This window comes from Leuresthes tenuis, unplaced genomic scaffold, assembly GCF_036924035.1.
Source record: "Leuresthes tenuis unplaced genomic scaffold, fLeuTen1.0.hap1 SCAF_21, whole genome shotgun sequence".
Taxonomy (NCBI): Eukaryota; Metazoa; Chordata; class Actinopteri; order Atheriniformes; family Atherinopsidae; genus Leuresthes; species Leuresthes tenuis.
The window spans coordinates 32398079-32424411 of NW_027325375.1; the positions used below are offsets into that span (position 1 = coordinate 32398079).

The window sequence follows — 26333 nt, forward strand, 5'->3', positions numbered from 1 at the left end:
AGGCTGACGTCACATGCAGCCACTGAGAAGGCAGAAAAGAAGGCGTTAAAGCCCGGTTTCACTGTTACAAGAAGACAAAGGAACTGGTCTGTTCAGGGAGAAGGTTCAGGGTGTTTCACACAGGGCAACTTTCAGCAACAAGAACCAGTATCTGCAGTCAATAAAACACGAAATACAGCAACAAAAACTGCTTTCTTTACTTCTTCAACACAAGTTTTATGTGCAGCTGAGTTAATACGAAGTGATTACCTGAGAGGAAGACGAGCAGCAGCATCATTGTCTGACTCAGAGTGAAAAACCTCTGCAGAGCTGCTGCTTCTCTGACTTACTTCCTGTCTGACACCAAGGGCCGGAAACACCCGGAAAGCCGTTCACCACATAAACATCCAAACAACAAACCCGTGTTTTTAAGTCTGATAAAGTTGAACAGAAAATCATTCGGATCAAAACAGAGATTTAGCTGTAAAACACTTAATGTATTCATGAGCAGAAACCACTGAACTGAACCGTGATTGTGTTGTTTTCCAATAATCTTTAAGAGTAAAACACTCTTCATGGATGATTTTTCACCTGCAAACCAACAGAAGCTGAATCTGTCTGGTAGTTTATCACCAGCTTTATCTTCCTCTGTTCCAGGATGAAAACCACAGCCTGAAGCAACCTGTTGATGGCGATGAGCTGAAGACATTTCTAAAATGTTAAACTGAAGAAGTCCTGCTGATGGAAGCCCGAATCTCAGGTTTTCATTATGGATAACGCCCCTGCAGGCTCAGTCTATTTTAAGGTTTATTTCCAAAAATAAAAACCTGATTATGGAGTACATATTGTAATAATAAATTTATTTCGCGTAAACTACCCCCTGAAGGCAGCATTATTTCGGTTATTCAGCATCGTTTGTACTAAATCACACATCGCAAGGATGAAGGTTTTGTAGGGAAAGTTGTGCTCTTTGAGTGTATGTTTGTGGCTCTTAAAAGAGCCGTTGGGTTGGTGGTGGGGGGGCAGTCTAAGCCCTCTCCCCGCGGATGCGGCGGGCCAGCTGGATGTCTTTGGGCATGATGGTGACCCTCTTGGCGTGGATGGCGCACAGGTTGGTGTCCTCGAACAGGCCGACCAGGTAGGCCTCGCTGGCCTCCTGCAGAGCCATGACGGCGGAGCTCTGGAAGCGCAGGTCGGTCTTGAAGTCCTGAGCGATCTCTCGGACCAGCCGCTGGAAGGGCAGCTTGCGGATCAGCAGCTCGGTGGACTTCTGGTAGCGGCGGATCTCCCTCAGAGCCACGGTACCGGGCCTGTAACGGTGAGGCTTCTTCACTCCGCCGGTGGCCGGGGCGCTCTTACGGGCCGCTTTGGTGGCGAGCTGCTTCCTGGGAGCCTTTCCTCCGGTGGATTTACGGGCGGTCTGCTTGGTTCTGGCCATTGTTTTTCCGTCAGTGTCTGAAGCTACGACTGAAAGGAGAATGCTGCCTGAGCGCGAGCAGCGGCTTTTTAAAGAGACTGGCGGAGCGAGGTCAGCCCTGATTGGTTCAGATCAGGAGCAGCGTCAGCTGAAGCTGTTCTGCTATTGGTCGGATTTCAATTTTCAAATTAAGGCGCCAAAACGAGCCCAACCAACGGCTCTGGAAAAGTAAAAGAAAAGTAAACCTCTGAGCCTCTATTTCGGATTACTGTCAAATGTTTTACTTCATTTCTTTTGAGCTGTGGTTAAGATCTAAAACTACTTTATCATTAAAGTTCTTTATAATGGTCATTTGTATCATGAAATATTTCAATTAAAATATTTATTTGCTCAATTTGTTGTTTTTGGATAAATCCATAGAGTCATGGCCGACATCCTTTATATTAACTGAATGATTAGATTTAAAAGGCAAAGACTGTTGATATGTGGTAAAATACAAATAATTTATTCAAACAAGGACCCTCAGTCAGCACAGATTATATACGGGTTAAATACCATGCTCAGCAATATATTTAATATATATTTATATATTTTGTTTAAACTCTAAACAAAGTCAAATTAAAATGACTGAACAGCAAAAACACAGGATCTAATGAACAGATAACTTCATCATATTTACACCTAGCTCCAGAGCCAAGTTTTAAATCTGTTCTGATTTAAATCAGGTCCGTATGAATCCCTCCATAAATGAAACCATGAAATATTAGTGTAAGCAGGATTTAAAGTGTGAGCACGTGCAGAATGAAAATCCAGATAATCAACGCTGCTCTGGTGAATGTGCCACCTTTAAAGTATAATTAAATGTTGTTAAATGTGATTTTATGGTTATAAAGTGGTGTGAATTGAATGAAATATCAGGGCCGGAGGCAGGAGTTGGGTTTAATAACGATGGTTCTGGTCCCATGGTTTCAGAGGCTGTGAAATAGAACAGAAAGGTGTTAAATAATGTGTGGTTTGTGAGTTGAGATTGATGGAGGAAGCGGCTCTCAGAGGAGGGAGTGGTGGCTCTGAAAAGAGCCTTTGGTGGTTGGATGAAGGAGCCGTTTACTTCTTGGCCTTCTTGGCTTTGGGTTTCTTGGCGGCAGTTTTCTTGACTGCGGGCTTCTTGGCCGGAGCCGCTTTGGGCTTCTTGGCCGGAGCAGCTTTGGGCTTCTTGGGGCTCTTCTTGGCTGCCACCTTTTTAACGGCTTTCTTGGCCGGAGCCTTTTTGGGGGACTTCTTGGCTGCTGCGGGTTTCTTGGCGGCGGGCTTCTTGGCCGCGGTGGTCTTCTTGGCGGCGGGCTTCTTGGCTTTAACGGGAGCCTTCTTCTTCACCACCTTCTTGACTGGTTTGGCGGCTTTGGGCTCCTTCTTGGCCAGCTTGAAGGAGCCGGAGGCCCCGGTCCCTTTGGTCTGGCTCAGGGTTCCCTTGGTGACCAGCTTGGTGACGGCGGTGTTGATCCGTTTGTTGGCCTTGGTCACATCGACGCCTTTCCCGGCCAGCACCTTCTTCAGCGCCGCCAGAGACATGCCTTTGCGCTCCTTGGACTCGGCCACGGCGGCCACGATGAGTTTGGGGAGGCTGGGTCCGTCCTTCTTGGCCCGGGGGGCGGCCTTCTTCTTGGGGGCTTTGGCCGGAGCCTTGGCCGGTGCGGCTGCTGGAGCTTCTTCTGCCATGTTTGCGTGTCGCTTCTTCGCTGTTCGTGTGAACGTGTCCGAGCTCGCGACAGGAGGCGGGACTTATAACACACATGAGAACCGTGGAGAAGCAACGCGCTCCGCCGCTCTGCTTCCGCCTCAAACGTGGCCACACTTGTGTTTTCTCCGACACTTTCCCCCCGAAAAATCTTCCCAAAACAACCGTTTTTCAGCGCAGTTGTTACCGGAGCGGGAAGGAAAGTCTGTTCCCTCCAAACTGAGCTCATGTGTGGCTTCCAGGACTTTTCCTCTCCGTCTCAGGAGGCTTCAAACCTCTCGGATACTCGACGGGTTTGAGCAGCGATCAGCGACTTTTCTCCACATTTAGTCCCCTAAAATGTCTAAAAACGGATTGTGTGAAATGCAACGGCGGTGTTCCCGTTAGCAGAGACGCCGGTGGACAGAATCAGGGTGAAATGGCTGCTGTGGGGTGAATAGTTGGGTTTTAACGGGGGAACTTTTCGCTGGCAGTAAACACACGGACTCTGGCGGTGAATAAGCCGGTTAGGACTCGCGTCTCTGATGGATCATCAGAACAAACTTCCCGTTTCCACCAAATGTGGGATTAACACGAAGGACTGACAGAAAGTTTAATTTCCCCCTGATTCTGGACTTCATTAAAGCACCTTTTGTTTCTTCTGCTGATCAGAAATCAGATTTAAAGTCATTGATCAATAATGTTCCAACAGAACAGCTGAAGCTCAGTTTTCTCTTTGTCCAGCTCGAAGTTTGAACTCAGCTGGGATCTGATGAGTATTTGATATTTCATTTAAAGTTATTTTAAGACTTTTTAAACATGTAAAAAAACACTTCAATAAATATTCAGAGGAATCTGTGAAAAATGTGAAAGTCTCAGAGGAATGAGAACTTCTCATAAAGCAGGTGATTGTTAGACTGAATAAAAGGACTCATTTGGTGCTGAAACACATTCATTATCACCTCCAAGAAGAAAAGCTCCATCAGTTCCTGGATGAATAGATTCTGAGCCGAACATGATTCAGGACTCAGTGACTGATCTGCAGAGGAGGTGGAATCAGTTCGGTTCTGATGACAAACAGGAACTTTATCTGCATCATCTCTTTGTTCAGAGGTCTTCAGTCACTTCATCATTTCATCTTTCCTCAGAAACCTTTCAGGAAATCATCTGACTGATTATTTAATGAAGATAGAAAAGATTAAACTGGGAAAACACATTTAAACAACAACTAAAGTAATAAGATTAAGTTAATGAAAAGGTTGTTTCAGGTTCGACTGCTTTAGACTTGGAGCAACTTGACTCTGATGAAGTTGTTACCAGCAGCAGTCCGGGGGGAACTCTGGACCAGCAGCAGTAGACTAAAATAAACCTGGATCAATAAAGAGAAGACCATTAAAAACAGAATCAGTGAGCTCCAGCCCTCCTTCATTAGCCGAGAGGCTCCTGAAGAAGCTGAATGAGGCCCGAGCAGAACAAACGCGTCTCATTTCCAGTTTGGATAAAACAAGTAAATGTGTTCAGATTAATTAGATTAATCAGGGGAAACTAAAGTAAATTAGCAAAGCTTTGATTCCACCTCAGCAGTTGAGAACATTTGATGTTTGTCTCAGAGCTCGCAGTGTAGCTTACAAAGCTAAGGCAGCTTTGATTTACAGCATATTTCAACATTAGCACTCAACACAAGCCATATTCTGTTAAAATCACAATGCATTCTGACTCATTCTACACCAGCACATAACTTTTGCCGTCGTTCAAGTTCAAGCTAACAATGTAGCATGCTAAGCTAAGGCAGGCACACAGAAACAGAAGGAAAATGAGCAAATACCTTATTCTTTGTTTAACTCAAGACTAATCTAGTCCATCCTGACAGTTCTTTAGAGCCTGTTATTTACTTTGAGTCAGCAGGTTCTGACCATGCATCATGATGTATTATGAGCATCTGTTGCCCTGTGAGGGCAACAATCTGTGTACAACATGGGGGGGGGGGTATATTTATTTCTTATAAGAAATCCCGGAAAACTGAAGTGGAAGGTGAGACGGGTCATGTGCAGTAAATGTATCATCTCCTGATCATTTAAATGCAACAGTAACAGTCAGGATTTTAACTCTCAGATTGAAGTGGGTGGCCCTGAAAAGGACCGTTGGGTTTGAAGTAAACAGCAGTTTACTTGGAGCTGGTGTACTTGGTGACGGCCTTGGTGCCCTCGGACACGGCGTGCTTGGCCAGCTCACCGGGCAGCAGGAGGCGCACGGCGGTCTGGATCTCCCTGGAGGTGATGGTGGAGCGCTTGTTGTAGTGAGCCAGGCGGGAAGCCTCGGCGGCGATGCGCTCAAAGATGTCGTTGACGAAGGAGTTCATGATGCTCATGGCCTTGGAGGAGATGCCGGTGTCGGGGTGGACCTGCTTCAGCACCTTGTACACGTAGATGGCGTAGCTCTCCTTCCTGGTCTTTCTCCTCTTCTTGCCGCCCTTGCCGGCGGTCTTGGTCACGGCTTTCTTGGAGCCCTTCTTGGGGGCAGACTTGGCGGGTTCAGGCATGTTTGTCCGTGTCTGAATTCAAAGACGACTGAAGCTGAGTAAGAGAAGCTCTTAACTTAAAGAGCCGACATGCTGATAGCGCTGCGCCGTCCCCCGCCTCTGATTGGTTCAGCTGTTTGTTTCCATAGTAACCAGCCTTTGTCAGCAAAAGAGGCGGGAAACCTCACAGACTTACTTAATAACCATTAAAATTATTACAGAAACACAATTTTTAAAACATCTCAATGATATTACTGATCAAAGACATCTGTCCATCTGTCCAGAGCATTTTGGTGTCAATAATACAAGAACTTTGAGTTTTATTCATCTTTATTTTCATCTGCCATCTGTTTACAGACATTAATTAACACCAGCTTCTACCCATCTGATCAACATCTGATCAGAAAACAGGATGTAGTTAGATCCAGAGGAACAGCAGGGGCACTGCTACACTGTTTAAGCTCATAAGATGTGTAAATTGATCCATATCAATAAAGAACATCCGATCTGATTATAAGAGGCAGATCTGTGCCCCATCAGACTGGGGTCTGGTGCCGCTAACAGCCAGCCTGGTTGCTGTTTAATATATCAAATAGACTGACAGCTGGAGGTGTGGCAGTCCACCTCCTGCCATGGCCGAGGTGCCCTTGAGCAAGGAACCACACCCCATGTCCCCTGGGCGCTGTGATTAGCTGCCAACCTCAATGGGTCAAATGTGGAGAGTGATTTTTGTGCCTAACATGAAATAAAGTAAACTTAAACTTAATCAAACGGCTGGGAACCTTTTTATGTAATTTGTTGATAAATCAGCTCAGATTTAAATGCATGAAATATTCCTTGTTTAAGCTACTGAGGGGAGAAAGTGTCTTAGTAAACCTTTGTTGTGATAATGACCTACAGCAGTGTTATTAAATTATAAATCACTTATTCCCAACAACATTCCTTCGATGGTTTCACATGAAACCTCAAAAACAGGTTTGTCTGTTTATAAAGTTTATAAATGGCAGCCATTATGGTCTTTGAAACACTGTTAGCATGAAACCAGCTAACAGTGAGATCTGGGCTCTCCAGAGGTGGTGGGGGCCCTTAAAAGGGCCGTTTTGGTGTCATTGGCCGGTCCAGGATCAGTTTAACCTCCGAAGCCGTACAGAGTGCGGCCCTGCCGCTTCAGCGCGTACACCACGTCCATGGCGGTGACCGTCTTCCTCTTGGCGTGCTCGGTGTAGGTCACTGCGTCACGGATGACGTTCTCCAGGAACACCTTAAGCACCCCGCGGGTCTCCTCGTAGATGAGGCCGGAGATGCGCTTCACGCCCCCGCGGCGCGCCAGGCGGCGGATGGCGGGTTTGGTGATTCCCTGGATGTTATCACGGAGCACCTTCCGGTGCCGCTTGGCGCCTCCCTTCCCGAGTCCTTTACCGCCTTTTCCTCTGCCGCTCATTGTTGTTGCTGCTCTGAAAGCTCAAACACAACTGAGCCGGGAAAGGCCGCCACCCGCCCTTATATCCGAGCTGCGGACGTAAGAGAGAGCAGCCAGAGACAGTTCCACTAAGAAAGGAAGCAATAAACATCTTTCCTGGGGTTCAGACCTTTGAAAGATAATTTATCTGAAAACTTAAGAGCTTTTTGGTAAGAATCTTTTATCAATATCCCGTTTTATTTTGGAAAATGTATGAACCAGTCTGATAACTTTAACAACTAAAGATTTATTTGTGCCCAGATAGTTTTTTTTATGATGAATAAATCGGACCCAGACTGAGATGTTCCACCTCGTGCATTCAGATGTTAAACCTGCTCAGATCTCCTGAACATAATAATATAACCATGAAGGCCTTTGCTCGGTCAGAGGTTTGTGCGGCTCTTAAAAGAGCCTTTGGGTTGGTGGTTATCAGCGGGCTTTACTTGGCCTTGGCGGCCTTCTCGGTCTTCTTGGGCAGCAGCACCGCCTGGATGTTGGGCAGCACGCCGCCCTGAGCGATGGTGACCCCCCCCAGCAGCTTGTTGAGCTCCTCGTCGTTGCGGACAGCCAGCTGCAGGTGGCGGGGGATGATCCTGGTCTTCTTGTTGTCGCGGGCAGCGTTTCCAGCCAGCTCCAGGATCTCAGCGGTCAGATACTCCAGAACAGCCGCCAGATAGACGGGAGCTCCGGCACCGACCCGCTGGGCATAGTTTCCTTTGCGGAGCAGCCTGTGGACACGGCCGACGGGGAACTGGAGCCCGGCCCGGGAGGAGCGGGTCTTTGCCTTGGCTCTGGCTTTGCCGCCGGTCTTTCCTCTTCCAGACATGATGAGAGCAGTGATTCCTTTCTTTGAGGAGGAGAAAACTCGATATGAATCCAAACACAGCCACGCCACGACATATATAGAGGAGCAGCTCCTCGTTCATTGGCCAGAGAGAGCGTTAACTGCCGTCGTCCAATCACAGAGCAGCTACGTCACACTTGCATATTAATGAGCAAACTTCCCTGAACGCAGCCGGAGGTTTACCGCCAATAAACGGAATTAAACTTAAATCAGAGTTTATAAGTGTTTTACAGTCATATCAAACTAATAATACATTCTAAACAAGTTATTGGAGCACTGGCTTTGTTATTGTACAGTTTGGTCCAATTCATCACTAATCAAACATAAGAAAACTGCAATTTATACAAAACAAAGCTGCACGCGCTGCACTTACAGGCGAAAGAAGCGCGAATATTCGTAAAATGGGTCAGTCTTTGTTGGCTGGATGTTAAGCACAGATTGTTGTATCTGTTGATGATATTTCTTAGAAACATTATAGCAACATAAATCCATATATTTTATACAGAAAATTATCTTTAATTCTACATAGAAAATCTGATCTTTTAGTTCAGATTTATATAATTATGCTGCTCATAATAGGGCTCTTTCTCAATCTACAGTATTATATAGAGCTCTGAAGGAGTGGAATGACCTCCTGAATTATGTTACACAACAAAGAAACATGGTCAGCTTTTAGAGATTATTATTCAGATCATTAGTGTAAAGTGGGTCTTTGTGTAATGATTCAATGCAGGAGCTGGTGGTGTTTAGCCTGAAATCTTTAGTCTGAGGATAGTGGGACTAAAAACTCTAAACACCAGTCTTTAGATGTGAGCTGATAGTCTTTCAGAGTCTTTTCTGAGTCTTCTGGTGTGTGGGGAGCAAAATGTTACCCTAAGCCCAGGAGACCACAGGTTCACATTTACAGTTCTCCAGGCTGTCAGCAACACCATCAGAAACATGTACAAATGTTTTAATGTTTGACATAAATCTGTAAAAGTATAGAAAAATCAATTTGGAAATTAAAAGATTAAATCAAAACTAATAAACTGGAAATATTTGCTAAAGTGTGGCTGCTCAGAGAGAGGAAGCAAATCCTTTTATATGTTCTTTTTGGAATATTCCACACCATAGATTTGACTCATCTGAAGTAAAAAAGAGACAAAACATTTATATTCTGACAGTCATGGAATCAGTTCCTTTATTTTCTGATTCAGACTTACCAAAGTGGGGGCAGCGGTCCACTACCCTGCGATTATAATGGCTCACCAGTTCAAAATATTCCCGGTTGCTGCTCTCTCTTAAGGTGAACGAATCACCATCACCCCAACTGCGGAGGTCCCAGTCTGAGTGACCTTCATATCGAAAGTACAGCTTATGTTTGTAGGGTAACGCTTCAGAGTATTCTCTCGTGCTGTTTCTGTACAGCGTACAAACGTCCTGACCCAACTAGGAAAGAGGAAGAGAAATGAATGAATGATTCTACACAGAAGTGAAGCTCTCATTAGATAAAACTTACCCGTCTTCCTCTGTCAAATGTCCAGTTATAAGGAGTTGTGTTAGTCACTGAGCCTCCGTTCCCCATGATTCAGGCTCAGGAAGATGAACAACAGTCAGGAACTGATCAGCTGCTCAGGCTGGGATCTGATCTCATTCATGGATTCATCGGTGTGCCCGTCTGCAGGGAAACATCCACCTGGAACCTGAAGAGGAACCTCCTCCACGCTGCCTCCGACAGGCTGAGGTCAGCAGCTGAATCTACAGGAAACTGAAACACAGGCTGTTTAAGGACGTCACCATGATGCCGACTGTGTGGCGACCTCCTGTGGCGGAGCCGGGGAGTGCAGGTGATCGCTGCCGCTGCTCTCAGGCACAGGAAGACATGTCAGCCTTTATAGCACCTCTCAGGCCTTCGTGGAGCGTTTGCAGCAGAAAAAACAGCCAAGTTGGGTTAAAAAGCTGTTGTTTACAGCTGCTGAACAACATCTGCAGCAGAAATGCTTCCTGTGTTCCACACTGTGAGTGTAACAGGAACAGAAAGTTCACTCGCAGGTCAAGTCTAAGGAGCGGAAACAAGGCTTTGTTTCAGAGAGTTGGAGCTCCATCAGCCTGGGTTCACATTTATTTTCACACCATGTTTCACCTCAAAGGAAAGAAGGCTTTTAGTTTGGTGTCTGTAAAGAGGAAAACTGCTCATTCTGGGGCACTGAGAACAGCTCTTCTCATCTGACAGGATTCTACTGTAAGGAAAACATATTATCAGGTCCCTGCTAACATATTTACTGTAAAACACCAGAAGTTTGTGCTCCTCTGAGCCGCTGGAATCCCTGTGAACCCTGAGCTATCAGAGACTGAACACTGTTAGGGTTAGCCACAAGAGGAGCTTGGTACCTGCCAACGCTACATGTTATATTTATATATATTTCAGGGGACTAACAGGGAAAGAGAGACAGAGCCAGGCAGAGGAGGCAGTGGTTTAGATCAGCAGAAGGAGGAGCTTGGTACCTGCCCACACCAGCCCAATACCCGCTTTATTGAGACTCTGTCCCTGAAAAATAAGACACTCAAATTTCAGGACAGTTGGTTTAGGCAGTAAACAAATGGCTTCACTACAGTCCCTCACTGAAAGCTGTGCTTTGTTTTTATTGTTCCAAATATTTTGGAGGTCAGAAATCCTCTTTAGCCAGTAAGGCTGATGGTGCTTTTATTAAAACTGGATTCAGTAACTGGAAAAAAGCTCTCCAAAGGTTCTCTGAACATGAAGACAGTGATTGCCATTCAGCGGCGGTCACAACATATCTAACTTTCCTCTCAGTTGGAAAAGCCGCAGCAGGTGGCCAGGAATAGTTTCAGGGCAATGCTTTTAGGGGGCATGACAACAAAGAGGGAAACTTCCACCAGTTGATTCAGTACAAGGGTGATGAAGAACTTTCAAGCTGGCTTCAGCGGCACAACAATTTCATGAGCCCAAAATTCAAAACGAGGTCCTTCAACAACACAATGGTAGGCGGATTCACACAGGAAATCCACCCAATGATTCCCTAATAATTGATGGGACACAGGATGCAGCAGGAGTTGAGCAAGAGTCCTTCTGTCTGCGCTTTGTTGACAAAAACTTGCAGCCCAGAGAGGAATTCATAGGAATTCATAGTATATGTTCTTGTGGGCCACACTGTGTAAATCTGATCACCCAAGCTGCCATTATAAGAGATGCAATGCAGTTAGTGCACGAGTTTTATTCAATCTGGGAAGTTCAAGGCTATCTTCACAGCTACGCATACATCGTTAAAGCCTCTATGCCCCACCAGATGGACGGTCCGAACGCCAGCCATGCGCTCTGTATGATGCTTTTGGACAGGAAACACTAACTTCTCAACGCTAACTTCCCTCCCCCCTCTATCTCTGCACTTTATCTTTCTGCTCTTCCTTCTATGCCTGCACCCTATCTCTACTCTGTCCCCTCTGACAGAGTCGGACTCCTGGGTTCCTTCTATGGAGCTTATTGTTAGCTTATTGTTAGCTTATTGTTAGCTTATTGTTAGCTTATTGTTAGCTTTTATAAAGCTGTTATATCTTCATTTGTAAGTTGGATAAAAGCGTCTGATAAATACAGAAACATGGTGTGAAAATAAATGTGAACCCAGGCTGATGGAGCTCCAACTCTCTGAAACAAAGCCTTGTTTCCGCTCCTTAGACTTGACCTGCGAGTGAACTTTCTGTTCCTGTTACACTCACAGTGTTGTTCAGCAGCTGTAAACAACAGCTTTGGCTGTTTTTTCTGAGAGACGTACTCATCACTGGGAAAATGTTCCAGGCCAACTACACTTGTCCAACTTCCTCAGAGGTAGCAGACATTTCCCGGTAAATGGTGCCAGAGGTGCGACATCATGCTGCTGAAGGTTGTTCCTGCCTCCTCAGCAGAGGCAGAGCGAAGTTTCAGCGCCTTCAGACGTCTGAGGACAATGAGACCCGGCTGAACAACGGCGCCATGTGCACCAAGAAAAATTGGATGCTTTGGACAGGAAACAGATCTGCCAGAGCTTAGTTGAGCTTAACGATGGACGCCTCCAGGTTTTTGGGTCATTTATTCATTCCTTTCCATCTCAATCCTATGCTGCCTTTCCTTTAGCTGTAGCACTTTTCCACATACATACGCATCCCATGTTTATTTCTCCTCCGTGTTCCAGTCAGTGCAAATAATCAGACTTGCTTTTTATAGTTAGAATCAAGATTGAAGTTTCAAGCTTTCAAGTTTTTGCTTTCAATAACATTAGACTGTTAGACTTTTCATTGTTAATGCACATTTTGAGACATTGACACAATAGAAATTAACTTAAAAGTCCTCCGCACATTTTCTGTTAAAGGAAAAGTCTGTAATTTGTTACATCATTAGTTGTCCTTATTAAAATATTTCCATAAACATGCTTTGGGTATTTGGTCGTTTTCCACTGGAAGCTGTCCTATTTGCTACAGAACTACTGGAAGAGCAGAACTGTAATTGGTAGGTGTGTTTAAGGTCAGTAAACAGTAAGCAACTAACCAAAACAAAGTGGGGGGGCAGTCACTGTCTCGGAGAAATTACACTATTCCTTTAGATGTGAACTTACATGGTCAATCTAGTCCTCTAAACTATGTTCTAAATGTCCAATTTTTCATAGATAAATAAAGAATTGTAGATAATGCACTCAACACATTATTTTTTGGACCCCCCCGATGTCTAAACCGTGGTTACGCCCTTGCTGAACAGTGAGGCTGAAGCTTACCGTGTCGAGGCTCCTCTGTCGCTGCTGCATGAACTTCTGTCTGAGAGGACCCACCCACTGGCCTCTTTATGGGCATCAGCCAATCAGAGCAGAGTTCAGGGATTACGTCAGAGCGGTTACTCATTTCTTTATGCTGTCCTCCCAAGCAGCTGTGCTTTCTCCTTTTAAAGATAACATGAGGTGAAGGATTGTTTGCTGACTCCCAGAGAACCCAAAAGTTTTAAAGAAACAGAGCTCACATTCCCCTAAAAACATGTGGAAGCTACAGACCAAACCTTAAAGAAACCCAGACTGATCCAACCATGTTCCAGACCCAGATCCAGTCTGTAAACACCTGCTAAATACACCTGAGAACTCGTTTCCTCCGGCTTACGTTCATCTTTCAGATCACTCAAGGTTATTTCATGAGACGTGATCCTGATCTGTACGAGTTTTATTTGTATTTAATTACTCTATGGTCCCTGTGAGGGTGCTGCCTCTGTAGCTGGCTGTAAAACAACTGGGATAAGAAAGAAATTCATGAGCCTTGGCTGCAGAGAGACACAGAGCAGATTCATGGAAGTCACATGGTCCCTGCTCTGTTTCCAGGAAGTCATGTGACTTCGCTCCTCCCTGAGAAAGCTGATATCTACGGAAACGCTGAATGACGAATGTGTGAATTCACAGCCAAGAGGCTGAAGTCTTTAACCCAAACGGTGCTTTCTGAGACTTACTTTGGGAACATGTTTTATCTTATTTCATCTCAAACAGTGAAATTATGAGCATTTAATGCAGCCATAACAGGGGAATCATAAAAAGTGAAAGCTTTGAGTTTAAAACGTACTTTTTATGGGAGGTTTCTGTCCTAAATGACTAAAGATGGCAGTAAGTTTAACATCTGAAGCTACAGATGAACTAAACTGCACCAAAGTCAGAGGGTGAACGCTCTCTCCGGGTCGGGAATGAGATCCTTCCCCAAGTGGAGGAGTTCAAGTATCTCGGGTCTTGTTCACAGTGAGGGACGAATGGAGCGGGAGATTGACGGCGGATGTGAAGAAGGAGCTGAGCCAGAAGGCGAAGCTCTCTATTTACTGGTCAGTCTACGTTCCCATCCTCACCGATGGTCCCGAGCTGTGGGTAGAGACCGAAAGAACAAGATCGCAGATACAAGCGACGAAATGGGTTTCCCCCTCAGGGTGTCTGGGCCTCCCTTAGAGATAGGGTGAGAAGCTCAGTCATCCGGGAGGGGCTCGGAGTAGAACCGCTGCTCCTCCGGATGTCTAGGGCACAATATCATCAAATCCAGTTTGGGCCCCCGTTACCTTTTACCGTCACCAGGTAAAAGTTTTTCGAGCATCCACTTTGGCACACTTTCCTAACAGAAAAAGGCTGCCAAATTGGACCATCCGCTAAAACTGGTCCAATTCGGCACACCTTTTCTATTAGGAAAGTGTCCGAAAATGCACCATTGGTTTACATGGTGCATTTTCGGACACTTTAAAATGTTGAAAAAGTGTCCAATATTGGATTCGTCCATTTTTGGCCCCTTTTTAAAAATTAAATGTGGCCCAAATATCCTTCACTTTCGGTCACTTTTTGAAGATCGAAAGCCACAATTAAGCACTACTGCTCGGGCACACAGTCCCATAAGAGCCCCTGGAGTTTCATGGTGCTTTGGACATTACTGACTCCAGGAGCCAGGGCACAAATTTGCATATTCTCCCGGAGAACAGTGCTTGACAATTGGCCATGTGGCCACCAGAGGACGCCACCCACGGACCTCCGGGAGTCAGGCTCCACCTCTCCACACTTGGGGCGGCTTCCTGGTTCTATTTACTCCGAGAAAAGTGCTTTAAAATCGGCCTTGTGTCCGCGAAAATGCCCCTGAACTGACCTCCTGGAGCCAGGCACCAGGTTGGTAAAATACCCCCGAAATGGGTTTCCTCCGCAGGGTGTCTGGGCCTCCCTTAGAGACAGGGTGAGAAGCTCAGTCATCCGGGAGGGGCTCGGAGTAGAACCGCTGCTCCTCCGCAATGAGAGGAGTCAGATGAGGTGGCATCTGGTTAGGATGCCTCCTGGAGGCCTCCCTGGGGAGAGGTGACAGAGTAGAGATAGGGTGCAGGCAGGGTGCAGGCATAGAAGGAAGAGCAGAAAGACTTTATTATTCACGTTTTAGCAGTTATTTGGTTCCTTTAAGTGCAGATGTTGTCATAAAGGCGCATCATCAACCACATCATTGTGAAATGTTGGTTGACAAATCCATTTTTAGACAAAATGTGACCTTTTCTTGTAGAATTTTCGGGTCCTACTTGCACCGAGGATTTTCTTTTGGGTGCCAGGATTCTCAATATTGACCTTAAAGTCAGAGTAAAACTGAAATAACTGCAGAAAATGTGTTATGAACTATTCGGTGAAGCATAGAGTTTATGTTTCTGTATTTATCAGACGCTTTTATCCAAAGTGACTTATAAATGAAGATATAACAGCTTTATAAAAAGCTAACAATAAGCTAACAATAAGCTAACAATAAGCTAACAAAAAGCTAACAATAAGCTAACAATAAGCTCCATAGAAGGAACCCAGGAGTCCGACTCTGTCAGAGGGGACAGAGTAGAGATAGGGTGCAGGCATAGAAGGAAGTGCAGAAAGATAAAGTGCAGAGATAGAGGGGGGAGGGAAGTACAAGGTAAGTGCTGGGATAGGAGATGCTCTCTGAAGAGCTGGGTTTTCAGGAGCTTCTTGAAGATAGACAGGGACGCCCCTGTTCTGGTAGCGCTCGGTAGGTCATTCCACCATCGTGGGACGACACATGAACAGAGTTTGGATTGTCTTAGGCGTGGTGTAGGAGCTGCTAGACGACAATCCAGCAGCTCCTACACCTCAAAGGAGTGGTGAACCCAGGCATTAACCCCAAATACCTCTGATGGGAGTGCCCAGGTCTGCAGGTGAGGTCCTGAAACTGGAACAACCAGATCCTTTCAGCTGTTTCTCAGCTCCAGGATCAGACAGCACACCTGCAGCCGAATGAAACCCTTTCTCACAGCAGGTATCTGTGCAGCCCTGAGCTCTGTGACAGCTCTTAGGTTAAGGGGGGAAAACAGCAAATGGAGCAGGGAAAATGACCCTGATTTAGTGCCGTGAGAGGAAAATGCAGAGGAAGCTGAGCATCGGGCACAGAGTGCTGGCAGAGCTGCCTCTGACTGTACAGGTGAGCAGAGCCCCGCCCACACTGACACAGGTGCAGTCAGTCGCCTCCCCCACTTTATTAAATGCTCTGTCGGCACTGGAGCTGATCACATCTCACAGCTCAGAGGGGCTGCTACCTGTTGTAGTTTATAACCCTCGTTATAAAGTCTTATTTTCCTTGGCTGTCCACATCTCTACAGCCGGTATTAAACAACACCTTCTTTTCTCTTTACCTGACCAACTGAAACAGCCTCAGATTGTAACTCCGCCCCCATCATGCTTTGTCCAGCAGACACAAAGCATGATGGGAGCAGCTGTCCCTGCCGTTTGTGCTGCTCCTCCCTGATCAGTGTGAGGAAATGTTCTGACTTTACTTTGAAACGTCAAAGCAGCGTTTCTCTGATCATCACATTTCTTCCTGGAGGATGAAGCTTCTCCATCCTTCCGGGTTGAATAACTTCTGCAGGTTTCAGTTGTTTTCCTTCCTCTGAATCAAACAGTGGGGGAAAATCCAGGAAGGGGGGTTATTTACGGGTCTAATGAAGAAGCTCCTCATCACCACCTGCTGCAGGTTTAAGCTTCGGCACACTGAAAGAGAAAGTGATGAACGGCAAGAAACACACAGCAGGAAGGAGAACGGCAGCTCGATGACCTGTGAGCTGGTTCTGACAAAATGTGTGTTTCGTTCTGTTTCAGGTGCTGAAGTTTGATCCCAGGAAACTGACAGAGAACCTAAAGGAAGTGGAGATAAGCAGCGTGCAGTTTGGAAGGTATCACAGCTGCAGAAATACTGACTCTGTTCCAGCTTTTCTCTCACCAACCTGTGTGAAACATTTCTGATTTACTCTCAAACGTTTTTACCTTTAAAAAAACTGAAGCTGGGGAACATTTAGTCGCTTTGACAGATTTTAGAAAAGGAGGAAACGTCGTTGGTGCTGCTGTAAATGGTTAAAAATGAACCTGGAACCCAATAAGGACACCTGTATAAAGCACAGTAAAAACACCTGATGTGTCACAGTCTGGTTAATCCTGTTTTCAGGTCATGTTCTAGTCGTGTTTTTCCTGTTCAGTTCACCTGGTTAATTGTTCTCAGCTGCACCTCATGTCACTGATCACCTCCAGAGTATTTAGCTTCCTGGTTTACTTTCAGTCACTGCAGAATCCTCACTATCCCTGCATGCTTCGCCACAGAAAGAGAAGTTTGGTTCCTGCCTGTTTAATATAGCCACAGTATTTATTCCATAGCCTTGTTTTGTTTAGTGTTTTTCATGTTGAAGTATTTTTGATGATCCGGCCTTTTGTTCACGCTCCCTGATTTGAATAAACCTTTGATTTTTGGAAAAGAGCTGCATCTGGGTCCTACCTTTCCATGGCATGATGGCACTAAAACGTCTTCAGTGGACGATGTATTCCCGAAGCTAAAGAAAGAAACCACACAGCTGTTCTCCCACAGCTCAGAGCTTCTTCTGCAGTCACACCTCTGAATGTGTGCACATTTCTGCACATCTTTCTCCGCTCAGCGTGTGGACGCCTAAAGATTAAAATGACTGTTCTTGTCCTGACAGATGATGAATAGAAGATCTCCAAATGAAGCCCTGAAGCATCTTCATCATCAAGCGTTTGGCTGTAAAAACACATCTCACATAGAGGTTCTGTGTTTTCTTTATCTAATTCATACTTTCTGAAGCAGTTACTGACCATGCTGATGATTTATTTTCTTACCCTTGCGGGCGGGTTGGTTTCCTTTCATGCTATAAAGACCTTTAGTAAAAGGTTGGTTTCCTGGTGGAGGGAATCTGGGGAGGAGCTCGCCTCAAAAGCAGCTCTTTTACGGGGTGTGTGAGTCAGATTTGTTTGGTTAATGTATGATGAGATTGGCAGAGGACTGAGCTGATAGAAGAGTTCGTCTGACTGCCTCCTCTCTTTGTTAAGGCAATAAAACAAAGTCAGCCGACTATCACCTTAAGAATAAATCAAGGCTAAAAGCTCTGAGCAGCACCTGGAAGAACCGGTCCATGCATTCATCTTCAGTCGGTTTGATTATTGTAAAAGCATCTTTAAAAAGTCAGTCAGACCCCTGCAGCTCATCCAGAACTCAGCTGCTGGAGTCCTACTGAGACCAAAGAAGTGGAGCACATCAGTCCAGCTGTGAGGTCTTTCCACCGGCTGCCGGTCCATCAGAGGATAGACTTTAAGGTTCTGCTGCCGGTCCATCAGAGGATAGACTTTAAAGTTCTGCTGCTGGTCCATCAGAGGATAGACTTTAAAGTTCTGCTGCCGGTCCATCAGAGGATAGACTTTAAAGTTCTGCTGCTGGTCCATCAGAGGATAGACTTTAAAGTTCTGCTGCCGGTCCATCAGAGGATAGACTTTAAAGTTCTGATGCTGGTCCATCAGAGGATAGACTTTAAAGTTCTGCTGCTGGTCCATCAGAGGATAGACTTTAAAGTTCTGCTGCTGGTCCATCAGAGGATAGACTTTAAAGTTCTGATGCTGCTCCATCAGAGGATAGACTTTAAAGTTCTGATGCTGGTCCATAAAGCTCTGACCTCTGACCTCCTGACCCACTATGAACCTCCCAGACCCCTCAGGTCATCTGGATCCGGTTCTTTATCAGTTCCCAGAGTCAGAACCAGACCTGGAGGAGCTGCATTCAGCTTCTATGCTCCACATGTCTGGAACAAACTCCCAGAAAGCCTCAGATCAGCTGAAACTCTCAGGATTTAAGTCCAGGTTGAAGAAACATCTGTTTTCAGCTGCTTTTGAATAAGCTTGAGTTTCAAATTTTATCTCCTGATTTTATCTTTCATATATATCATTTTTTCTGATTTTATCTATTGTTCTTATTTCTTTCTTTTGCCTAAATTTTAAATCATGCTTTTTATTTCTTCAGTTTTAATGTCTCTGTGAAGCACTTTGAATCACCTTGTTGTTGAATTGTACAAATAAACTTGCCTTTGTTTCACCTGAAATAAATGACTTTTACTTCCATAAAATAAAGTGTCTCTGTGGTCTGCTTTTATAAGGACTCTAAAAATTGATGTGTACAACTTTAATCTATGAGAAGCCACGTTTAGCTTCATCCCACTCAGCCTGGTGACAACATGAAATGAAACCAGAACAAATCAGTGGAGGTTTTAACCAAAACTGCTAAAGCAGCTGGGACTCATTTGATGAAAGAGTCTGAACGCATCACATTTTACAGGAAACAAGGTCTGCATTTGAAGGCTGCGCCGACCCCAGGACACTAAAACCGGACGTCTCTCTGAACTGCTTCAAGCAGGTCGTAGACTGCAGCGTCAGATCAACCCTGACCTTCACCATCGATGCGTTTCCTCCGGCTTCAGTTTGATGTTAAAGTGGAATAAACCTGATTTTTAATCACTGCAACACAGAAATAAATCAGCTGATTTAAAGAATGTGTCCATCCGTACGATGATGACGGTAATATTACAGCTCCTGCTGAACGGAGACCGAAGCCGTTCCTAAAGCCTCGTCAGACCTGGTTAAAGCTCCATCAGCCTGGGTTCACATTTATTTTCACACCATGTTTCACCTCAAAGGAAAGAAGGCTTTTAGTTTGGTGTCTGTAAAGAGGAAAACTGCTCATTCTGAGGCACTGAGAACAGCTCTTCTCATCTGACAGGATTCTACTGTAAGGAAAACATCCATCCATCCATCTTCTTTACCGTCAGTCGGGTAGCGGGGGGGCTGGAGCCCATCCCAGCAGCCATTGGGCGAAAGGCGGGGTTCACCTGGACAGGTCGTAAGGAAACGTATTTCTGGTTATCATGTCCCTGCTAACATATTTACTGTAGAACACCAGAAGCTTCCAAAGTTTCCTCATTTTAAAGCCATTTTAAACCTTTAGCATCCGTTAAATTTCCAAACTTCTGAAGTCATTAAGGAGACTGAAGTCTGTCCACTTCCAAAAATCTGTAATAAAACACAGATTAATATTCAGCTCTGCTCAAAACCACCAAAACATGCAAAACTTTAGACTTTTACTGTTGTTATTTGTGAAAATGTAGTTATTTTCCTAAATAACAAATGTGTAAAAAGCCATGTTGGACACACCAAAGATTGTCCAGGAAACTGACTTTGGTGCAGTTTAGTTCATCTGTAGCTTCAGATGTTAAACTTACTGCCATCTTTAGTCATTTAGGACAGAAACCTCCCATAAAAAGTACGTTTTAAACTCAAAGCTTTTTATGATCATGCATTATGAACATTTTCATTGTTCATCACTAAAATGGTCCACACCGTGTATGATGTCCCATCATCTGACCTCTCAGAGAGCAGCGATGAATTAAGCTGTGGGAAGGAAGCTTACTCACATTTTGTCACTTATTTTCCATTCAAAGGATTAAACGGAACTTGATTACATGAACGTCACCAAAAATATGAGAAAAGGCTCGTTCTTGATTCTTCTGTTTATCGCAGCCTCTCTGCTCAATGCAACAGCAAAGAAACACCAAAACATCGGATATATATCCAAAATGCAGTTGGATGTTTTATCTTAAAGCTGAAGAGGAGGCGGTGAGGCTGAGGAGGGAGATACGGGAGCAAAGAGCCAGGATGCGGAGGGGCAGGAGGCTAGTTCCGTACCTACAAACTTTCTCCTGCGCTATCTTTGTGCCGCACTGCTTTCTGGGATCGCAAGCTGAAGCATCCTCGATCAAATGGGCGGAGCAAGTACACAATGTGGAGCGTGCTGCGTACTTTGAGCAGTACTTGGTCCTGAAGTGGTTTCAGAAGTACAAAGAGTTATTGCTTGCTAGTGTGATTTATTATTCTGAAATAAATTCCTTAAATCTTAAGGGTTATTGTCGTCTTTGCTTCCTCACCACAGAGCAAACAGCTTTGGCCTCCACATTATCTTCTGTAGATTAGAATAATACTGTGAACAGAACCAGAGTCTCTTCAGATTCACAACAACTCAGATGTTTCTGCTGAACAGTAACAGCTCATTCATGTGTGCACGCGTCACTCAGTTCATGTTTCTAATTACAGGTAAGTTATAAAGTTCATGGCTAAATGGCTTCAGCTGTTTCTGATATGGATCTGTCAGCTGTATGAAGTCAGAGGAAAACTCAGCTCCTGTTCAGGGTTCATTAAACTCTGAGCGACATGAATTATTCTGAGTCTGTCTTCGGTGTTTTATTCTTAAAACAAGTCAGTTTGGAACAGAAATGTAGAATAAAGTCAGTGAGGCAGAATTCAGTTCCTATAAAAGGTGTGTTGATTCCTGTTTCTGAACATGTCTGCTGCCCTGCGGAGGAACCAAACGTTTTTTCTTCATGAAGGAGGAACTGCCTTTATTGTCACACCGGAAAGGTGAGTTGGCAAACATAAGGTGTGGCTCACTATAAAACCAATGTGCCCAGATATCAGTTCTATGCAAAGCAGCAGACTGTGAGCACCAAGCCTGACAAGAAGAAGTTTTGATCTTCATCATCCAGCTGACCATGCAGGAACGAAGAAACAGGAGAGGATTCAACGAATATTTTGTTGAACATCAGCACCTGAGGCTGAATGACCTGAAACAAGAAGCTGAAAAGTTTGGTTTAGAGAATAAGTACCTCTGCAAAGAAAACATCATCCCAGAGTATCCTCGACCAGAGTTTCATGTGTCTCATCTGAAACACGACACCGATGGAGACGGGTTAAAGCGGATCATGAAGGACGGAGGCTTCAGGGATCCTTTCACAGATGGTTTGGTGTGGTGGAGTCTGAAGGTGGGACCAGAGGAGGTGACGTCTGCTGAGGCCAGGCTGCTGGAGAACAGCTTCCCAGGAGCACACCCCCAGACGGAGAGCTTCCTGGGGAAGTTTGCCACCTCCCCAGCTTTCCTGGAGACGTCCAGGCTGGACTCGTACCGCTTCACCTTCCCCCTGGAGGAGGTGCTGGAGGCCTACAGCGAACAGGTAAAACCTCCCTGGATCTGACCTGATCTGACAGCTGTCTTCCTTTAAAACCTCTTTTTCTTTTTCCTCAGCTTTGTTCTGGTGCCCAGCCTCACATGCGGGTGTACGAGACCGTCCTGTACAAACAGGAAGTGATGTATGTTGTCCTGGTCCACAGTCCAGACAATGAGGAGCTCTTCTCAAAGTATCCTTTACTGACTGACGACCCAAACGCCGTCTGCGTCTACAGAGACGGCAAATTCATCTGGAGGCCGGAGGCCATGTGTGAGACTCACAGGTAAGATACAGGAAAAGATGTCCACTTTCTGTAATCCATCTGAAGGCCGTGGGGGGGCTATCCCAGCTGTCCATGGGCCTGCCAGAGCTGCCACAGTTAATTAGATAAATGTAAATATCTCTCAGCTATAGACTGATCCGCAGAGATGATGCAAAGAAGATGGAAGCTAAGAAGGTGCCTGGGAGGGATGAGTTTTACGTTTGGGATAATGTCGCCGTCGCCCTGCATGTGGAAGGAGAGGTACCTTTAATTCATCTAATTAGTCATTCTATAAAAGTCACATCTCTGCTCTTTGGTTCAGCGACACAATAAATATCACCTGTTTGAGTGTAAAAGCTGAGAAAAATGTGTGAACTAAAAGCTGCATGGAGACATTTTTCCACGATTCTCACTGTGAGTTAATCTGCTCAGTTATTACTTCCTTTTCCAGCTTTGGCTGAATATTTCACAGGTGAGTTATTGGTAATAAAACATCATGGCCATGAGGAGAAATGCTGAAACTCTGACCATGTTGAGAGTAAATGTAATACAAGTGATCTACATTTATTAACAGTTTAATTTCCAACAAAAACCTCCGATCAGTTACGTTGGTGTAAGTGATCTGATGGAGGTGGAGAACTGATGCTGGCACAGCAGAGTCTGAGTGGTGAACCCAGGCATTAACCCCAAATACCTCTGATGGGAGTGCCCAGGTCTGCAGGTGAGGTCCTGAAACTGGAACAACCAGATCCTTTCAGCTGTTTCTCAGCTCCAGGATCAGACAGCACACCTGCAGCCGAATGAAACCCTTTCTCACAGCAGGTATCTGTGCAGCCCTGAGCTCTGTGACAGCTCTTAGGTTAAGGGGGGAAAACAGCAAATGGAGCAGGGAAAATGACCCTGATTTAGTGCCGTGAGAGGAAAATGCAGAGGAAGCTGAGCATCGGGCACAGAGTGCTGGCAGAGCTGCCTCTGACTGTACAGGTGAGCAGAGCCCCGCCCACACTGACACAGGTGCAGTCAGTCGCCTCCCCCACTTTATTAAATGCTCTGTCGGCACTGGAGCTGATCACATCTCACAGCTCAGAGGGGCTGCTACCTGTTGTAGTTTATAACCCTCGTTATAAAGTCTTATTTTCCTTGGCTGTCCACATCTCTACAGCCGGTATTAAACAACACCTTCTTTTCTCTTTACCTGACCAACTGAAACAGCCTCAGATTGTAACTCCGCCCCCATCATGCTTTGTCCAGCAGACACAAAGCATGATGGGAGCAGCTGTCCCTGCCGTTTGTGCTGCTCCTCCCTGATCAGTGTGAGGAAATGTTCTGACTTTACTTTGAAACGTCAAAGCAGCGTTTCTCTGATCATCACATTTCTTCCTGGAGGATGAAGCTTCTCCATCCTTCCGGGTTGAATAACTTCTGCAGGTTTCAGTTGTTTTCCTTCCTCTGAATCAAACAGTGGGGGAAAATCCAGGAAGGGGGGTTATTTACGGGTCTAATGAAGAAGCTCCTCATCACCACCTGCTGCAGGTTTAAGCTTCGGCACACTGAAAGAGAAAGTGATGAACGGCAAGAAACACACAGCAGGAAGGAGAACGGCAGCTCGATGACCTGTGAGCTGGTTCTGACAAAATGTGTGTTTCGTTCTGTTTCAGGTGCTGAAGTTTGATCCCAGGAAACTGACAGAGAACCTAAAGGAAGTGGAGATAAGCAGCGTGCAGTTTGGAAGGTATCACAGCTGCAGAAATACTGACTCTGTTCCAGCTTTTCTCTCACCAACCTGTGTGAAACATTTCTGATTTACTCTCAAACGTTTTTACCTTTAAAAAAACTGAAGCTGGGGAACATTTAGTCGCTTTGACAGATTTTAGAAAAGGAGGAAACGTCGTTGGTGCTGCTGTAAATGGTTAAAAATGAACCTGGAACCCAATAAGGACACCTGTATAAAGCACAGTAAAAACACCTGATGTGTCACAGTCTGGTTAATCCTGTTTTCAGGTCATGTTCTAGTCGTGTTTTTCCTGTTCAGTTCACCTGGTTAATTGTTCTCAGCTGCACCTCATGTCACTGATCACCTCCAGAGTATTTAGCTTCCTGGTTTACTTTCAGTCACTGCAGAATCCTCACTATCCCTGCATGCTTCGCCACAGAAAGAGAAGTTTGGTTCCTGCCTGTTTAATATAGCCACAGTATTTATTCCATAGCCTTGTTTTGTTTAGTGTTTTTCACGTTGAAGTATTTTTGATGATCCGGCCTTTTGTTCACGCTCCCTGATTTGAATAAACCTTTGATTTTTGGAAAAGAGCTGCATCTGGGTCCTACCTTTCCATGGCATGATGGCACTAAAACGTCTTCAGTGGACGATGTATTCCCGAAGCTAAAGAAAGAAACCACACAGCTGTTCTCCCACAGCTCAGAGCTTCTTCTGCAGTCACACCTCTGAATGTGTGCACATTTCTGCACATCTTTCTCCGCTCAGCGTGTGGACGCCTAAAGATTAAAATGACTGTTCTTGTCCTGACAGATGATGAATAGAAGATCTCCAAATGAAGCCCTGAAGCATCTTCATCATCAAGCGTTTGGCTGTAAAAACACATCTCACATAGAGGTTCTGTGTTTTCTTTATCTAATTCATACTTTCTGAAGCAGTTACTGACCATGCTGATGATTTATTTTCTTACCCTTGCGGGCGGGTTGGTTTCCTTTCATGCTATAAAGACCTTTAGTAAAAGGTTGGTTTCCTGGTGGAGGGAATCTGGGGAGGAGCTCGCCTCAAAAGCAGCTCTTTTACGGGGTGTGTGAGTCAGATTTGTTTGGTTAATGTATGATGAGATTGGCAGAGGACTGAGCTGATAGAAGAGTTCGTCTGACTGCCTCCTCTCTTTGTTAAGGCAATAAAACAAAGTCAGCCGACTATCACCTTAAGAATAAATCAAGGCTAAAAGCTCTGAGCAGCACCTGGAAGAACCGGTCCATGCATTCATCTTCAGTCGGTTTGATTATTGTAAAAGCATCTTTAAAAAGTCAGTCAGACCCCTGCAGCTCATCCAGAACTCAGCTGCTGGAGTCCTACTGAGACCAAAGAAGTGGAGCAGCTCAGTCCAGCTGTGAGGTCTTTCCACCGGCTGCCGGTCCATCAGAGGATAGACTTTAAGGTTCTGCTGCCGGTCCATCAGAGGATAGACTTTAAGGTTCTGATGCCGGTCCATCAGAGGATAGACTTTAAAGTTCTGCTGCTGGTCCATCAGAGGATAGACTTTAAAGTTCTGATGCCGGTCCATCAGAGGATAGACTTTAAAGTTCTGCTGCTGGTCCATCAGAGGATAGACTTTAAAGTTCTGCTGCCGGTCCATCAGAGGATAGACTTTAAAGTTCTGATGCCGGTCCATCAGAGGATAGACTTTAAAGTTCTGCTGCTGGTCCATCAGAGGATAGACTTTAAAGTTCTGCTGCCGGTCCATCAGAGGATAGACTTTAAGGTTCTGATGCTGCTCCATCAGAGGATAGACTTTAAAGTTCTGATGCTGGTCCATAAAGCTCTGACCTCTGACCTCCTGACCCACTATGAACCTCCCAGACCCCTCAGGTCATCTGGATCCGGTTCTTTATCAGTTCCCAGAGTCAGAACCAGACCTGGAGGAGCTGCATTCAGCTTCTATGCTCCACATGTCTGGAACAAACTCCCAGAAAGCCTCAGATCAGCTGAAACTCTCAGGATTTAAGTCCAGGTTGAAGAAACATCTATTTTCAGCTGCTTTTGAATAAGATTGAGTTTCAAATTTTATCTCCTGATTTTATCTTTCATATATATCATTTTTTCTGATTTTATCTATTGTTCTTATTTCTTTCTTTTGCCTAAATTTTAAATCATGCTTTTTATTTCTTCAGTTTTAATGTCTCTGTGAAGCACTTTGAATCACCTTGTTGTTGAATTGTACAAATAAACTTGCCTTTGTTTCACCTGAAATAAATGACTTTTACTTCCATAAAATAAAGTGTCTCTGTGGTCTGCTTTTATAAGGACTCTAAAAATTGATGTGTACAACTTTAATCTATGAGAAGCCACGTTTAGCTTCATCCCACTCAGCCTGGTGACAACATGAAATGAAACCAGAACAAATCAGTGGAGGTTTTAACCAAAACTGCTAAAGCAGCTGGGACTCATTTGATGAAAGAGTCTGAACGCATCACATTTTACAGGAAACAAGGTCTGCATTTGAAGGCTGCGCCGACCCCAGGACACTAAAACCGGACGTCTCTCTGAACTGCTTCAAGCAGGTCGTAGACTGCAGCGTCAGATCAACCCTGA

At 45.1% G+C, this 26333-nt stretch overlaps 6 protein-coding genes and 1 long non-coding RNA gene across 7 annotated transcripts; 1 reads left to right on the top strand and 6 right to left on the bottom strand.

Moving 5' to 3' along the window:
• Positions 1-952: 952 nt before the first annotated feature.
• Positions 953-1438, bottom strand: LOC140279936 (histone H3). Its single transcript, XM_072375161.1, has one exon. It carries the CDS (start codon positions 1415-1417, stop codon positions 1007-1009), a length of 411 nt encoding a protein of 136 aa, XP_072231262.1. The 5' UTR covers positions 1418-1438; the 3' UTR covers positions 953-1006.
• A 797-nt stretch (positions 1439-2235) lies between these two features.
• Positions 2236-3162, bottom strand: LOC140279934 (histone H1-like). The gene has a single exon (XM_072375159.1). It carries the CDS (start codon positions 3110-3112, stop codon positions 2501-2503), a length of 612 nt encoding a protein of 203 aa, XP_072231260.1. The 5' UTR covers positions 3113-3162; the 3' UTR covers positions 2236-2500.
• A 2109-nt stretch (positions 3163-5271) lies between these two features.
• Positions 5272-5677, bottom strand: LOC140279940 (histone H2B 1/2). The gene has a single exon (XM_072375164.1). It carries the CDS (start codon positions 5647-5649, stop codon positions 5275-5277), a length of 375 nt encoding a protein of 124 aa, XP_072231265.1. The 5' UTR covers positions 5650-5677; the 3' UTR covers positions 5272-5274.
• A 365-nt stretch (positions 5678-6042) lies between these two features.
• Positions 6043-7207, bottom strand: LOC140279941 (histone H4). Its single transcript, XM_072375165.1, has one exon. The coding sequence runs from the start codon at positions 7067-7069 to the stop codon at positions 6758-6760; it is 312 nt and encodes a 103-aa protein (XP_072231266.1). The 5' UTR covers positions 7070-7207; the 3' UTR covers positions 6043-6757.
• Positions 7208-7335: 128 nt separating this feature from the next.
• Positions 7336-7938, bottom strand: LOC140279938 (histone H2A). Its single transcript, XM_072375162.1, has one exon. The coding sequence runs from the start codon at positions 7911-7913 to the stop codon at positions 7527-7529; it is 387 nt and encodes a 128-aa protein (XP_072231263.1). The 5' UTR covers positions 7914-7938; the 3' UTR covers positions 7336-7526.
• A 1184-nt stretch (positions 7939-9122) lies between these two features.
• Positions 9123-12837, bottom strand: LOC140279943 (uncharacterized). Its single transcript, XR_011909375.1, has 3 exons — positions 12674-12837; positions 9430-9678; positions 9123-9359 (listed from the first exon to the last, which is right to left on the bottom strand). It is a non-coding gene; the product is annotated as an uncharacterized lncRNA (long non-coding RNA).
• Positions 12838-21286: 8449 nt separating this feature from the next.
• On the top strand, positions 21287-22664 carry LOC140279364 (uncharacterized). The gene is made up of 4 exons (XM_072374476.1): positions 21287-21765; positions 21837-22042; positions 22168-22282; positions 22596-22664. Exons 1-4 carry the CDS (start codon positions 21307-21309, stop codon positions 22662-22664), a joined length of 849 nt encoding a protein of 282 aa, XP_072230577.1. The 5' UTR covers positions 21287-21306.
• Positions 22665-26333: the final 3669 nt, after the last annotated feature.